This window comes from Triturus cristatus, chromosome 11 (genome assembly GCF_964204655.1).
Source record: "Triturus cristatus chromosome 11, aTriCri1.1, whole genome shotgun sequence".
NCBI classification, from domain to species: Eukaryota; Metazoa; Chordata; class Amphibia; order Caudata; family Salamandridae; genus Triturus; species Triturus cristatus.
This window is the reverse complement of record NC_140594.1, coordinates 696,067,795-696,083,321: the sequence shown is the minus strand read 5'-3', so window position 1 is coordinate 696,083,321 and position 15,527 is coordinate 696,067,795. Positions and strand designations below refer to the sequence as shown.

The 15,527-nt window shown below is 46.4% G+C and overlaps 1 protein-coding gene across 1 annotated transcript in view; it reads right to left on the bottom strand.

The window, feature by feature from the left end:
* The window catches only part of LOC146785331 (zona pellucida sperm-binding protein 3-like), a 31,119-nt gene extending 29,953 nt beyond the window's left edge, over positions 1–1,166 (bottom strand). Inside the window, exon 1 of the mRNA XM_085636455.1 lies at positions 736–1,166. Within this exon, the coding sequence (XP_085492581.1) occupies positions 736–1,119 (384 nt within the window). The 5' untranslated portion in view covers positions 1,120–1,166. The remainder of the gene's footprint in view (positions 1–735) is intronic.
* Positions 1,167–15,527: the final 14,361 nt, after the last annotated feature.

The window sequence follows — 15,527 nt, the reverse complement described above, 5'->3', positions numbered from 1 at the left end:
TGACTGATTATAATAGGGCCGTCCTACCCTATCCCAAAGTCACATGATATAACTGACTTACGGTTGATTAAGCAAGTAATTAAATAAAGTTAGAAATGTAGGTAACTCTTAAACCAGGTCTACGTTACATTATGGATACAGAGATAGCCGCAGCCTTTACCTGCAAAGAGGGGTGCTTTTATGGGACTTGAGCTGGACTTGGAGCAGTTATGGATACATAATCGTCACTCTGGCCTTCATGTCTAAGTAAAAGTACCAAGCCAGGTCCAGGGTGCAGAGAGAGAGGCCCAGGGCCGTAGCCAGCAGATCTGGGGCCCTCTTACAAAGAAGGAAATACCCCAGGCTGCACAGTAGTGCGACAGCTAAGAACCACCGACGTTAACTAGTTTTATTTCTTCCAGTTTGGAGAGAGCATATTTAGGTCTGTACTTAAGAGCTAACGGGAATTCTGAGCAGGTACCGATACATCTAATCCACGGCTGACAAGAGTCGCGTTTCAACATCCCTTTTGGCGTAAATTTTAATTACGCCAGTAGGACATGGCGTGGTAAACACTTAAGAGAGTACATGCGTCTTAAGTTTTCCGGATCAATACGCAAGCAGCTCATTCAAAACGAGCTTTTTTTAAGGCATTCTGGGAATTGTAGTGAGCTTTTAGAAATAACTACGATTGCCAGAATGCAAATTAAATCTACGAAATCGGCCAAGGGTCGGCGCGGTGCCATGGCGACTGACCTGTAAAGAGTTACCGCAGGCCTGGAGCGCGATCCGGAAGGAGACCGTGTTATCCGCACCGAGGGACGTGTACCTGCACAGAGCGGTCCCCAGCTTAAGGTCAGCTGCCTGGACCAGCTTGCCCGTACCGAACAGATCCCGCTGCACAGCGACCACCATACTGGCCTCCTTACACCGCACAGACACCGGCTGCACGGGGGGCAGAGTTCGGCTCCCTGCCAGGCTCCACGGGTTATTGAAGAACACCCCTGGAGCCGCCCGGCCGCTCCTTGCCAGGCCCAGCTGAGACCAGCCTCCCACAGAAGACTCCCCCCAGGAACTAGCGCAGAATCCCTCATACGCCAAGCACAGAAACACAACCCCTGGGAGCACACTCTGTCCCATGCTGGCGGCGCGAGGCACTAACAGACCGAGCCTTCGGACAGAGTAGGGCCTGCCTTTCACCCAGCTTTATAGCGCAGCCCTCACCTGGCGCCAATTCACACGCGCCCAGGTCACTCCCGGCCCTTGTAGTTCCAGGTCACAGTAAGGATCTCGACTCTCGAGCTGAGAAACACTGAAAGTAAAGTGTTGTCTCCAAAAGTAATTGACAGTGGGAACCGAGACGATGTCTTTCATAAAGAAAGATTACATATTAGCTAACACTTGAACAATTACCACCAATAACGGATGCTGTTAACAAAGCTCTGTGGAGATTTCCAGTCCCAGCCGACCGGTTACAAAAATCAATGCGGCTGGGAAAGAGCTTTCGAGTTATCACCTGCCAAGTGTGAGTAGTCCAGCCATTTCTGACTTTTTAATTACTCCTTGATACACTTAGTACTTTACTGCTTTGCACGTTCAAGCAGAACAACAGGCCTCAGAATGAAAAGAGGGGGAAAAAAACACATGAGCGGCTGGACAGCACACTGCTGAAATATCACAACGGAGGGGCCATTAAAAGACTGGAAAACACCGGAAAGGTGGCCCGATGGTAAAACAGACTTTAAAAAGGCTACTATTTTAACACCTTGGTGTCTGGGTGTTGTCGCCATGTGGGCAGAGATGGTAGGCTGCAGCTGGCACTCTGTTGCATGCAGACACCGGTGTGTAGGTGGGCATTGTGGGCAGAACTACTTGAACGAACCACTACATGTGTAGTATCATTAGCAATGAAACGTTTCATAGCTAGCATAATTTGTCATGCTTTCAGCGTTGCTAGCGAAACTACATGTCCCAGAATGCAATTTGTTGTAGGCTGAAACATCAGAACGGATTGAAGCGTTAAAACCTGGCTTAGGCCCTATCTGCAGTTATGCATGAGGGCATGGGCACCACGACCTTCTGCTTCTTGCTCACTAAGTTCCATTTCGGAACTCAGGGAGTCTGCTGGGATCCATGCTCTGCTTTATGATAGGCTGAGCACTGGGCTGAGTTCCTGGCCTTAGGTACAGAGCTCAGCGGCTCCAAGAAATTTAATACAAAGGTGCATGAACAAGGCGTGGATAAGAAAGAACGGAGAAATTCGAATACACGCAACGCACGCGTTTTCTTTTCAAAGTTGTAGTGAGACACGTTTTATAGTATTAGGTCAACAGCTTCCTAAAACAGAACACTCAGGTTTCCCTGTTTCATGGGCGAGTAGCGTTTCCAGTCTAGGTTTTTTATTTTTATTCAGCTATATATATTCTTATTAAGCTCATTTATAAATGAGGAAGACACGTTCCAGAATAGAAAAAGCCCGAATTGCTTACACGTGGACCTAAGAAGGGTGAGCGTTTTGTTAACATCATTCACACACATTCTGTAGCAGCCCACCAATCATGGAGGATTATGGAGAGTATCTTCTCCAGAAAGGGAGGGGCAAGAGTAGAACTAAGGGGCATATTTAATATTATTTCACATAACGCAGTGCAGCAAGGGAACTTTTTCTAGAGGACCAGGAGTGATGTCTAGCATCTCATATGACAGCCAGTCCCATTTCTTGTGACAGGCAATGAGATACATCACTAGTAAGCCTAAGCAATACATTACTATGCCACTACTTTTGCAGGACAGGCTGAGATTGGCTGTGAAGTCTTTTCAATTACATGTTTACCCAACATGCATATACATACACATGTGGCAAATCAGCCACCCTGGCACAGGGTATACCATTATACCAGTCAACACCACTGTCACTCTGACAGTGTGCAAGTTGACCGTGGTGCCTGGGGCTGCATTACTCATGCATATGTTGTCTTTCCTGGTTGAACCCATGATAGCTTCACAACTCACCATCATCAAGTACATGTCATTTATTTGCCAGGAACAAGGACAGTCCAAAGAGCAGGGGGCACTGTATTTGCAATGTAGGACATGACATTTTAAGACTTACATGCTGTAGTAGTGAAAAACTCTTAATTTAGTTTTTTACTACTTTTACTACTGCAAGGTCTATCTCTCCCAAGATAACATTGGAGTTGTCTTAGTACATTATATAAGTGTAATTTCCAGATGGGAAGAGATAACCAGTTAATTTTTAGTGTCTCTGGGATCACAATTTAAAATCCTAACTTATGGTGAAGTTGGATTTTAAAGTGCAATTCTGAAAATGCCACTTTTGGAAAATTAATACTGACAAACAGTTGGGCAACCAAAAACACCCTTGGAGGCATGTGTAAATCTAAATCAATATTTGGTAAAAGTGCCTACAATGTATTTTTTTCAACAAAAAAATCTTCTTGGCTCAAATAAATACATTTATAAAGCCCTTATTAGTGGCTTCAGGAAGACAAATTAACAAAATTAATTATATTCATTCAAAGTGGGTGTATCGACAGAAGGACTTTTGGAAAATTGGCATTTTCTTGCCTTTCCCATATAGTGCCTGTAGCCTTTCACTGGTCACATGCCTATGAGTAGCTGACAGCTTAGCTTTGTGAATTCCTCCTAAACAGCCACACACCATAAGGAGCTTAGGTGTGCTTGAATGGGCCATCACTAGAGGATGGGTGGGAGGAAATAGGCACAGGTGCACTTACACTGGTCTAGGCTGTGTCCTGCCTCCACAGAAAGAGCCGCATACACCATCTAGTTAGTCTAGAGCCAGGGCAGGGAAGACAGGATGCATGGGGACTTCAAATGGAAACCTCTACAAGTTTCCCCCCACTTCAAAGTAACAACTGGGTATAAATACTGGACCTCAGAAACCAACAATTCAGTACACTTTTGGACCTGTGGAACTTTTCCAGGAAGAACGACTGTTGTGCTGCTACAAGGACTGCTACTCTGCTGGACTGCTGCTCTAAAGAAACTGCTGCCCACTGTACTGGCCTGCTGTCTGCTGCTGTCTTGCCTGGGGAAAAAGCACTGGACTTGCAACTTCATCTTGATCCCAGGAACTCAGAGTGACTCAGATGGGTAGTCTGCTTGCTTCCTGATCTGAGCTTCAGGGATATAAAAGGCTTCCCAGCCAGCTCCCGGACTCAACTGCAGTGGGTTCCTGACCCCCAAGTGGTGCGTCTCAGGTCCTGGACCTGGATGTGGCTCAAGAAGCGCTACCCCACCCGTCCTGTATGCCCGGCCTGCTCTACGCGCCACGCCAACAACCACCTACAGTGCTCTCATTGCACGGAACTACACATCCCATGATACCATGGGGGAACGTGCAGTCGGTGATGTCACGACGCATGCTGGATGCTGGGATAAGTACTTCCTGGTTTTGTAGACCTGTGCCGTTAATTCTTGGATGTTACCTGCGGCGGAGAAGGCGTCAAGGATCTGGTAGGGGTGCGCCTGCACCTTTTCCGATTTCCCCTTCTCACTCTCCCCTTGTGCTTCGCTCCGTTCTTGAGCGGAAGCTGATCTTAAGCGGCCCCATTGGACGAGCCGGGATTGGCTCTTGCGGGGTTGTTTTTCTCCCGTTCGTGACAGTTCCCGTAAGCGCTAGGAACAGCGTGCCCTGTGTCTGTATCAGGATTTGGGCTCTGCAACCCCGTTGGATGAGCTAGGTTTGGCTCTTGCGGGGTTGGGAGGTGTTACTTATACCGTCCTTTTGATCTAGCCCTCGACTTCAGAGGGACCTCGCACGAAAGGAACAGTCGTGCAGCCTCACAGCGGCCCTTACTTTATTGTTTGTTCTGCCATTGTAGCATCTTCTGTGCCTGGGCATGTATGATAGTAATACAGCCGGGACAGTGTAAACGTACATGTGACACACTAGCTGGTTTCTTGTGGAGCTTGAAAACCATCTTTTTCGCTGTGATATCTTCTTGGTAGTCGTTCATATAGTGAAGGCACAACATTTAAACTGCTGATTACCATAGGAGAGACATAGACTGCTTGATTCTAACTATGTGCTGTATCTATTATCGGACCGAGGATAATTGTACCACTGTTTGTTTATTACCTTCTATAGCAGGGGCTTGTTGAGCTCCTCGGATGACAGCTCCAAATCCCCTGTCCCAAGCCAATAAGCGTCTCTAAGTATGCAATGTTTATGAAAGATATACTAACTTCATGCTGGGCAACGCTACCATGTCTGTAGTAATGTTGTTCTTCTATCTCTAGATCAAAGTAGAGGCAGTGGCTTAGCAGAGACTATATCTTGGATAAACGTGCCATTATTTTCCTTTACAGGTATTTGGGAAGGGGACTTATTACTGTGTGTATCATATGGTTGTCTGCCAAAGTACATTTCACTGCAGGGTGTATTTATCTTTGTGTGCTTCTCATTTCAGATCTCCCTCCGTGCAGACCCTTTCCTTTCCTTCCCTCAACTGATCACTCGATAGAGTCTGTGGCTATATTCAGACCTTTGAGCTATCAGGAGGTGAAACCCATAGAGCATCGTACGTCTCCGCGGATCCGAGGCCCTGACAACTGGTGGGCTTGCAGCGCTGCTTGTGCCACCCACCAAAGTAGCCTTTCAAACCTGTCTCAGGCCTCTGCCACTACAGGGCCTGTGTGCACAGTTTACTGCTGCTGTGATATGGCACATAAAGTGTTTGCCACGTTTATGACTCCCCTTTGTCACCCCTAAGGTAGGCCCTAGCTAGCCCTGTGGGCAAGGTGTGGTGTATGTAAAAGTTAGGACATGTGCCTTAACTGTGTGGCATGTTCTGGTGGTGACATACAGCCTATTTGGTTTCTCACTGCTGTGAGGCTGCCCTCTCATAGTTTTGCATTGGGGATTCCCTGATATGTGCTTCAGTGGTAATTCCTAACATGAGAGGAATAGTGTGATCAAGTTTGGTATGTTTGGAATAGTAGTGATAAATCCTGCTTACTGGTGAAAGCAGATTTGTTATTACTATTTTAGAAATGCCACTTTTAGAAGCGGGCATTTCTATGTGCTATGTGTCTTTGTGCTTGCCTGGGAGGTGTGTCCTGCCCTGCCTGGGTGACTCAGATCTAGGCTGAATAAACCTTGGCTGAATTTAGAGTAGCGGGAGTGGTTTCCCCTGGCACCTGAATAGGTCTGGTCTGCATTTGGAGTGGTCGGAGGAGTAGCACCTGCACCTGAATAGGGCTGTGCCTGCCTTCCACAACGATGGCTCTGCCCCCCTGTGGTGTGTCTGGAACCAGGGCTTACACTTTGAATAGGGAGTCTTGTAATTATATTTGTAAAGTGCTCCCAGAACTGATTTAAACTGGGCTCAGGGCCCTGTGACAGGGTAGAACAAAGATTGCATGTACTATAAGTACTGGGTCTGTGACCCCATGTATGTAGAGGCTACTAGAACTGGTGGAACTGGAACAGAGGACACTGTGTGGGACAAGAGGATTGCTGTGCTGGCAGAGAACCAACACCTGGACTTTACCTTTGTGTGCTGGCCTGAGCCTGCTTCCTGCTCGGCACCCCCAGTGTTCTCCCAGGGCCTTGTGTCTTGCCCTGTGTGACTTGAAGCAGTGTGTGGTGAGTGCTGTGGTTTCCCACCCTGTTATTTATAAGTGCAGGGGGAGCGCTGTACAGAGTCTGGAGACCCCTCTTCCTTTAAACTATTTGGTGCCGGGTCCAAGCACATGAGGAGCTCTTCTCGCATTGTCCAACACTACTCGTGGAAGAAATGCAACAGGCGCCGTTTGGTTCAACCCGAACTACTGCTCGCAAGGTAGACATGATATACTGAACAGGGGTAACATCTTACGGCTGCTATCTCATATCCCCTCTTTGGCAGAAGTAAAAAGCTCAGACCTGGTATCCATTGAATTTGCAGTCGATGAGTACACAGGAAGAGAAAAAACAAAAGCAACTTGGACAACCTTGGCAATCTCACAAAAAATATATGCTGAAGCTGAAACCTTTAAAAACTGGGGGATCACAATAAAACCATATATAAAGCCTAGATACCCTGAAATTCTTGTCCCGGTGGAAAACGAGGCAGAACTAGCTACCACGAAAAGCCTTAGAAATTCGGTCCTGAGAGGCGCGGTAGGGCCAGGGGGCAATAAAGTCAATCAACATAATCATAGTGCCCGACGTATAGTAGACGAACACATACAACTATCTGGACTGCCTGACTCAAGATGGATAGCCAGAACTTTAAATAATAACGAATGACAAACTGGCCTCAAGCCAGGGGAGGCCGCACATGACTCATTGAGAACATGTTCATGGAACATTAATGGCTTGGCCTCCAAAATATCTGACTCAGAGTTTATGACATACATTAGAAACTTCGATGTCATGGCATTCCAAGAAACATGGCTTGCAGACCCCCCGCACCTTCATGGCTACTTACGCTTCTTTTCCGCTGCAAAAAGGTCAGCTAAATACGGGCACCTTCAAGGTGGTCTAGCAACTTATATAGCGGCCACAAGCATTTTGACGGCAAAAGAAGTCGGACCAACTCTTACAGCCTTGCTGGCGGTAAATATTCACCTGCCACAACTTATAACAGGTTCCGTTGAAAATGACTTTACTCTAATTAACGTCTACATTCACCCGAGAAGGAAAAGAAAAGCAGCTAAAAACCTTTGTAGTTTTATGGAGACTTGCATAAGGGAAAGACCCACAACAAATGTTGTTCTCACTGGGGACTTCAACCTTAACCTAATGGGTGTTACGCAAGAAGACGAGCCACTAATCCAAAATGCAATCTGGGATATTCCATCACAAGCGACTTCACAAATCTCCAAGCAAACAAACCTAGGTAATAAGATTCTGGAAGATCTGGTACACTTTAACATCAGGGCCTTAAATGGAAGGACCTCTGGAGACAATCCCCCAGCCGCAACTTTTCATTCAACAAGAACAAGCAGCATCCTAGACTATACCTTCATTTCATTACCATTATTCCAGTTTTTAAAATCATACCGGATAGGCCGTAGCGGAGACAGCGATCACTGCCCCCAAGAAACCACCTTTAAGATTGCAAAACCCAACTTTGAGCTCTCGAAAGAACCAAAAGAGTCAATCCACACCGTCAACTTCAAATAAATTAAGTATTCAGCAGCAATAGACGGAACTCTAGTGGAAAGAGCAAAACAGCATTTTGGGAGTTGCACTGGATACAGCGAAATCACAAAATGGGAACAATTTACAAATACTATGTCCACGTACGCTACAAGACCTAAGCCACAGTCACAATTAGGCAATGAAAGATCGAGCAAATTCTCTCAAGAACATAAAGGAAAAATCAGAGGCATAAAAACCTCAATCTTTTGCATTATGAGAGAACTTCAACAGAAACCTACGGACTTAGCAAAGCGTGATCAACTACAGAAATTAAAATTAACACTGAAAAAATCAAAATGGGAAGCAAATAAATCCGCTGAGGATAACCTATGGGCGAGACTTCACTCTGACATCAAACGGAACGACGGGGCAAGGTTCTGGAAATTAATAAACTCATTTATAAGACCTACGCACCATGGGGTCTCATCCAACAACACAGAGGAAAAATGGGCAAACTATCTTGGCACCCATTTTCACCAGGCTGCGGGAAACAACCAGGACCACGAGTTTGACACTCAAAAATCTCTAACGAGCAATAATACAAGCTTTACAGAATGGCAGATTCGAAACGATAGAGAGAATCTGCTGAACTTACAAAACATCATTCAGCGTTTAATCAAGAAGGGAAGAAGTGAGGGAGCACCAGGGCCGAACGGAATCCCGCCAATTCTCTATAAACAAGATGTGGTAGGCTGGGCAGCAGCCCTGGAACCGCTTTTTCTGGAGATAAGACATTACAACATCCTGCCAAGCTCCTGGAAGGGCTGAATTATCTCCCCAATTCATAAGGCAGGAGACAAGGCTTCCCCTCAAAACTATCGACTGGTGGCTTTAATTGAGAATGAGGCAAAATATTTTGCAGGCATCCTTCTAGAAGAGCTGATGGCCTGGGCAACAGAGAGATCCTTAATCCCGGCTAACCAGACAGGCTTTGCCAAAGCAGTAGGCACAATGACTAACATTTTGAGCATGGGCATGCTAATAGACAAGGCAGAATCTAACAAAATGCCCATTCACTTCTGCTTTATTGACTACAAGGCCGCTTTTGACCACATAAATCGGAACCTTTTATGGTCTAAACTGAACGATTGGGGGATACCGAGACCCCTTTTGGACCTGCTAATTAACCTTCACACAGAGACTTGGGTACAGATAAAGGTGGGGGATGGATCCGTCCTGTCCAGGCGCATACCGACCAACAAGGGCCTGAAACAAGACTGCGTCCTGGCCCTCACCCTATTTAATCTGTTCCTAAGCGACCTTGTCCCCATTTTAAATGGCTGCAAATCCCACGCTCCCAAATTAGGAGGACTGCAACTACCTTGTCTACTTTATGCTGACGATATCGTCCGTATAAGCTATACCAAGGTAGGACTTCAGCACCTCCTGAATGCAACACAATGCTACTCAAGTAAAAATGAGCTTACAATAAACCTGGAGAAAACCCAGTCAATGACCATCAGCAAGAAAAGAAGCAAATTAACATCATGGTACTGGGAAAAGATAAGAATTGGAGATACTCCAATATATAAATATTTAGGAGTGAAGATTGACAACGGAGGGCAGTTTTTCACCCAAAGAATGAGCATTCGAGGGAAAGGGATATCTTTGGCAATTTTGCTGAAGTCTCTAAACAACAAACTTTCTGGCCCGTCTCTTCTGCCCTTGACGCAAGTAATCCGCGCTAAACTTCTCCCAACGATTACCTACGGGAGTGAGGCACTTAGAGGAAGGGACGCCAAGATCCTTGATAATACAATAACAGCTGCCTACAGAATCATCTTCAGCCTGCCCAAGCAAACTTCACCAGCTCAAATCAGGCTTGAATTTGGCATTGATCAACAGGTCCTAGCAAGGCAGGGAGCCTATATGATAGCCTGGGACAAAGTGAGGAAATCGAAACAAGGAACATTAAATGAACATCTGTGGATGGAGTTAGCCCAACACCCGTCCTCAGCAGCAGCCAAGTTCCTACGGGACAGCCTGAAGAACACGGGATTAGAGCAGCTCTGGGATACCCCAGTAGATCACATAACATTCAAAAAATTGGTCAAGAAATCGATCAAACAACTATCATGGGTTCTAGACAAGGCAGCCCTCTCTAAAAGAACGCATGGCTGGATGATCCTAAACTCGTATACAACGAAGGCACCACAGAGCTATTTTGGTGAGGGTTTCTCTAAATCCGCCAAAATGTGCTTCTTAAAGCACAGGCTGGGCCTGCTCCCCTGCATTCAAAACCTTCCACACTGGATTAAAATAAAAACTGATCCTCTTTGTCGGCTATGTGGCTTGGGGCAAGAGGACATGCTGCACTTGATCTGGTCATGTGAGAAACTACACGATGAACGGAAACACTTGTTGAAACACCACTTCAATCAGCAAGGGATCCGCACACGAAGGAAGGCAGTTCTCGCTTGCTTTTCTCCCCATAATCCTCGCTTGAACTGCAGCTTCGTAAAATTTATGAAGGCAGTGGGAAAAAAGATGCCAAAAATTAATCTATATTGGTCCCTGTATTATCGTCTTAACATTGCTTGTCGATTGACATTACTGACCCTATGAGCTCATGAGGAAACCGGGAAAGAAGAAATAATCCCACTAACATGAAGTTGATCAATCTTTTAAAAAAAAAACAACAAAAAAAAAAACTTTTATATTCAAGAAGCTGCCGTGTGTACAGTCGGTTTAAGGAAATGCGATTGTTTTTATTCTGATTCTATTTAGAATTGTACTTTTATTATACTTGCTCTTAATCTATTTTGTATAGCAATGGTTTTAAGTAACTATGCTAATAAAATTACTTACTTACTTACTTACTTACTTACTCGTGGAAGCTTGTGTGCTGGAGGCTGGACTGAGCCCCCACTGCCTGCCAAAAAAGTACCCGAGGGCAGAAAAGAGCAGGAATTGAACCTGGCTTGAGATTGCCGATTGGTACAGAATAAAGCTTGCCTCGCTTTCCGAGGCCATCCTGTCCTGCAGCCTGAAGTCTCCCTTCAGCATTGTGGCCTCCGACCTCTGGTTACCATGGTTATCAGGGCTCCAGTGCAACGTGAGGCCGGATGGGCTCTGTGTACCCGTGTCAGCTGCACCAGGGCCGGCCCGCCCCGCCCCACCTCCACAGTGAGGGAGACCCTGCAGCAGCTGAATATGACCCCAGCCCGTGAACCGAGAAAGCGTGCTGATGTTTGGGTCCCGGGTCGACTTGGATCCCCCTTTTGTTTTCCTTTCCTTGAGGCCCCTGAGCAGGACTGCTCTGCTTTCCTGACATTGTCGCAGCTGCGCAGTATCGTTGCGGGTAGCTGCCTTCGTAACTGCAGCACCGGGGCATTCATTTTTCGTCAGAGACAGGGTGAGTTGTACCCATGCCCCCCTGCTTGAGGCGTTGTACCCCAGGACGGGGTGCGACCTCGAGGGAGGCCCCCAGGGACGAGAATCTCCACATTGTTTTGGTATAGTTGGGCACGTGGTCCAGAAACCTATACAAAGGACACCAGGTACCTTAATGAAGAGAGCAGGTGTCTCACTGGTTGGTGTGCTGATGCAGTAGTATGCACACCTTGTAAGTGGTTATTACGGTGCACTGTTGTTAGGTTTTTTACCTTATATTTTTGCCTAATATGTCCACTGCGACAGGTGTTTTGAAGTGCACTACTGTGTACGGTGATACATTACATGGGTTCTTGCACCACAGGTACAGTGTCATGATTGTGTGGTCCTGATCACATGTGTTTAAGGTGTTCACTTTAGTGCCATACTGTGCTGTGTTATGCCCTGATGTACTGTTGCCTTTTGAAGGGATATTTCCAGTGGGGAAGTGTTTCTAATGTGTGCAATTTACCGGTTTCTAACATAGTGTACTGTTGATGATTTATGCGAATAAGGTGTTATGCTAAAGTTAATTTACCAGAAGTTTCTGGTCGCCATAACTAACTGTGATTTATGTGATTAATAAAGTGACCCGATTGGCCTAGTGGTTTATATAATGCCTATAAAGTCATGACAAGTGCCAGTGTCACAGTGTGAAATATGTGATTGTGTTCTAATGTGTTTTTATGGATAATACAAAGGCTATTTTTATTGTCCTTATTTAGGCATAAAATCCCTGTCCTTATTTAGGCATTAGCTATGCTATCCAAATATAGGCATGGTCACCTACATCCGTCCATCCCCACCTCACAACGAGTTCTAAGAAACCAGACCTTTAAGCCATTGGATCTTTCCCTAGCTAGGATTATTGATTTCTCCAAGAACTCATCTATTATGCATGAACTACTATTCCTTAGGTGTTCATTCATGACGTCTTCCTCTGCCTGACTTTACGTCAATGCTAACATTCCTAAGCACCTTCCAGGTATAAATATACCTTCCCTTACCATGGCAAACCACGGCTCGGCTGCACAGCTTGATACGGCTCGCCACGGCAAGTACGGAAGAATTTGAGTCCCCGCCTGACGCACAGACCAGACGCTGTCATCCCTCCTCGCAGAGAATCCAGCTTCCAGTGATCTGACTCCCTTCGCGGGGTGTTGGAGTTAGAGACCCGGAAAGAGCTTCCCACCTCTCTCATTCTAAGGTATGGAGCTGACTAGACCCTAGAGGGACTCTTGGCATATACAAAACTATAGCTTACCATACCATAGAATACGGCACCTACTTCTTACCTTGTACTACACTTAGGTTAGGTACACCGGGGTAGAACTATTTAGAAGCACAAAACGAGTATCCACTTTTTAGCCTATGTTATTTATGTATGTTATGTTAAGAGTTTTGTAAAGCACAACAGCTGCCCCAGCTAAGAGGCGTCCTGGCGCTAAGCAGCAAGAGAGTAGCACACACAAAAGCGAAGGAGGCCTACAAGGGAGGAAACAAAAATGTCTTAATGGCTTTCCTAAAGTGAAGATAGTTAGTAAGCCCACGAATGTGGGCCGGCAAAGAGTTCCACAGAATGGCAGCTCTATTACGAAAAGAGCGCCCGCCGGCATGGACTCTTCTCACCTGGGGGATCACTACCAGACATTGTCCCATGGATCGAAGTGATCGTGTAGGAGTGTAAGGTAAAAGAAGATCAGGCAGAATTTGTGGGGATGCCAATTTCAAATTTTTAAAGGCAATACACAGTGCCTTAAACTCAATTCGCCTGGCCATAGGCAGCCAATGGAGGCGAATGGAGGCGACGGATGGCACTGGTCACTGTGCAAGTTCTGCGCAAGCCCAGAAGAGATCTTGCATTCTTTTCTCTCTATGTAGCCTCTGTATTTCAGATTTATTAGCTCCCAAATACAGCGAGCAAGCATAGTCGAGCCTAGACAAGACCAGGGCCTGAATAATGATCTGTCTGGTCATAGCATCAAAGAAGGCCAGGATGGGTTTGAGCCCGCGCAACAAACCGAAACATGTTCCCGCCACCTTTTTTGTCTGAATCTGAAAATTAAGTTAGTTGTCCATCCAGACCCCCAGGTTCTTCACTACAAGCTTAGGGATGGGAGCCGTACCTAAGCTCTTGGGCTACCACAGCTCGCTCCAACAATCATGGTTCCCTCCCACCAACAACACTTCTGACTTGTTGGTATTCAGTTGGAGACAGTTGGCGGTCATCTACTCGGCACCCACCAATAGGTCGCCCTGAAATTTCCTGGCGTCCTGCTCGGGGTCACTCGAGAGAGCCACCACCAACTGAGTATCGTTGGCATAAGAGACCATGGTCAGCCCTCTGCTCCTGGCTACACCCGCCAGAGGTTGAACATAAAGATTAAAGAGCAGAGGGCTCAGGGACGAGCCTTGTGGGACCCCTTGGCCTATAGGAAAAGTACCAGAAGCGAGGAAGGAGGACAGCCACTTAAGAGCTGAACCAGTGACTCCAGCCTCAGACAGACGATTCAGCAAAATGACATGAGACACCGTGTCAAACGAGGCACTGAGATCCAAAAGGATCAGTGCCGACGTCTGCCCCGCGTCTAAAGCCATCCACAGATGTTCAGTCACGGCCAGGAGCACTGACTCAGTGCTGTGGCCGGGCCATAACCCATTTTGAGAGGGGTCAAGCCTCTGATTTACAGTAAGAAATTCCGTGAGAAGGGAATTAATGTAGGCCTCTGTGATCTTTGCAATCCAAGGTAACAGGGAAATGGGTCGAAAACTTTCAGGTTTTTGGGGGTCTAAAGAAGGTTTCTTGAGCAGCGGTATTACCCTGGCCTGATTCCAAGCCCTGGGCACAACCGCTGCGCTCAAGGACCCATTAATCACCATTTCCAAAAGGTGTATGATGGTAGGTAGGATTTTTTGAAATTGGTCAGGCTTCAAAGGGTCAACAGGAGAGCCCAACTTCACCTTGGAGCAAAGTGTCAGTAAAACCTCTTGAGTGATGGGGGGAAAAACCTCAAGGACACCATCAATGAGGTTGCAAGAGGTCTCAAGAGGGCCTATAGGGACCATAGAAAAGCTTTTATAAATATCCTCGACCTTCTTAACAAACAAATTGGCCAGTTCATCACATTGCAAGTCAGAGGTAATGACTAAACTTTCAGCGTCCTTTTGTGTTTTAAGCTTCGTCACTCTAGAAAAATCCTCTTAACCGGATTGGAACTCCCGCTAATCTGCTCGGCATAGAATGCGGCACGCTCAACATGGAGGGCCCTGTGGTATCGCTTAACGGCAGCGCGGTAGAGAACCTTGGATGTAGGATCAAAGTCCCGTCGCCAGGTTCTCTCCAGCTTCTTACAGGTCTTACGTAAGACAGCTAGTTTAGCATTATAACAGGGGTGGGATTTGTTATGCCGATTCATGGACAGCTTAACAGGAATAAAGACGTCCAAAGGCCGAGTGATCCAATTGGAAAAAATCTAGTGGGCCTCGTTAGGGTCAGCCGGAACAACCGGGGAGGTGGCAGCGAGATGTATTTGAAAATGTTCCCAATTCAATTTATGCCAAGGGCGCTTAAAAGACGAGGTGTTTACTAAATTGCGCGCTGGCAAAATATTGTGAATCACCATGGAAACTAGATAGTGATCAGACCAGTCCATCGGAACAGGGGGTTGAACCACAAGGGAGGGTATGTTTGTAAAAACAGGGTTGAGTAGATGGACAGCGAATGCGTGGGGCCTGAGACTCGTTGCTCGAGATGACACGCAGCAAGGTCAGCCAGGAAAGATAGCACATCAGGATCAGAGAGGTTTTCTAGATGTAAATTAAGGAAACCTATAACAGAAAAGTTACAGGCATTAACCGCCAGAGTGCTGACTATCTCGGAAAAGGCATCTCTGAACCCTCTGGACGGACCTGGGGGACGGTAAATCAATAGACCTGACATTGTATAATTGGAATTGAGGGTGATTTTAAAAAAGGCGCATTCGCAGTCAGTAACAGCCTG